The sequence below is a fragment of the Penaeus japonicus genome, unplaced genomic scaffold, assembly GCF_977035675.1.
Source record: "Penaeus japonicus unplaced genomic scaffold, GWHDUDI00000001_assembly GWHDUDI00000019, whole genome shotgun sequence".
Taxonomy (NCBI): Eukaryota; Metazoa; Arthropoda; class Malacostraca; order Decapoda; family Penaeidae; genus Penaeus; species Penaeus japonicus.
Window position 1 is genome coordinate 11,983,516 of NW_028234421.1, and position 1,416 is coordinate 11,984,931.

The window sequence follows — 1,416 nt, forward strand, 5'->3', positions numbered from 1 at the left end:
CTTTAAAAAATGTCGGAAAACATTGTTCTGATTCAAGATTTAGTCTTCCTGCAAACGAAGGTCACTAACACCTAGCAAAGGTAGTTTTCGTGCTAACGTTCGCTGTTTTGAGTTCTGCATTTTCAATTGCGTATCGGAATTTCGTTCCAGCTACTTTTTTCTGCAACTTACCGTCGGTTCTCCAGCCTCATCGCGCGAAACCCAAGCGGTTGTCTGTCAACGCCGGTAGAACCAAAATTGCAAGCCAACCGGTGAATCTCAGACGAATTTCTACTGCGAAAGAAAAGATTAAAAATTCCTTTCGTCTCAAAAATCAAATAAGCGAGAGGAAGCGTAAATACTACAGATAGTAATCGGTTGCTTTCGCGCGCTCAACATGGCTGGCCGAGATACAGACGGCGACAAGGTCGTCCTCAAGAGGAAGGTGACCCTCCTGAACGGGATCTCCATCATCGTCGGATCCATCATCGGCTCGGGGGTGTTCGTGTCCCCCGGGGGAGTCCTGGCCTATGCGGGATCCCCGGGGGCGGCGCTGATCCTGTGGGGCATCTGCGGGGTCTTCTGCACCATCGGCGCTCTCTGCTTCAGGTGGGTCTGAGATTTTTTTTTTCTCTCTCTCTCTGTCTCTCTCTGTCTCTGTCTCTCTCTCTCTCTCTCTCTCTCTCTCTCTCTCTCTCTCTCTCTCTCTCTCTCTCTCTCTCCTCTCCTCTCTCTCCTCTCTCTCTCCTCTCTCTCTCTCTCTCTCTCTCTCTCTCTCCTCTCTCTCTTCTCTCTCGTCTCTCTCTCTCCTCTCTCTCTCTCTTCTCTCTCTCTCTCTCTCTCTCTCCATGTCTCTCTCCTCTCTCTCTCTCCTCTCTCTCTCTCTCTCCCTCTCTGTCCTCTCGTCTCTCTCTCTCTCTCTCTCTCTCTCTCTCTCTCTCTTCTCTCTCTCTCTCTCTCTCTCCCTCTCTCGTCTCTCTCTCTCTCTCTCTCTCTCTCTCTCTCTCTCTCTCTCTCTCTCTCTCTCTCTCTCTCTCTCTCTCTCTCTCTCTCTCTTTCTCTCTCTTTCTCTTTCACTTTCTCTTTCTCTCTCCATCTCTCTATAGCTCGGTCTCTTCCTTCTCCCTTCCCTTCTTCCCTCTTACTCTTCCTCTGTCTCTATCCCCTTTCTCCTTCCCACCCCTCTAATTTTCTTTCTTTTTCTCACGCTTTCCACCTCGCTTTGCTTTATTTATTATTGATTAGGATATTTGGATAAGATCTATGATTTAAGCGTATTTTGTGGCTATACATGTGCGTGCCTGAGAATGGATGTATCTGTACATGTACGACTATAAACACAAATACCTATATGCATATATATATATGTATGTATATATATATATATATATATATATATATATATATATATATATATATAATAGATATATGTTGTGT

General features: G+C 45.7%; 1 protein-coding gene across 1 annotated transcript in view; it reads left to right on the forward strand.

Moving 5' to 3' along the window:
- Positions 1–1,416, forward strand: part of LOC122250973 (large neutral amino acids transporter small subunit 1) — a gene marked incomplete in the record, with an annotated part of 29,163 nt that overhangs the window by 9,979 nt on the left and 17,768 nt on the right. The window contains 1 exon segment of the mRNA XM_086547364.1: positions 151–588. Coding sequence (XP_086403490.1) covers positions 377–588 — 212 coding nt within the window.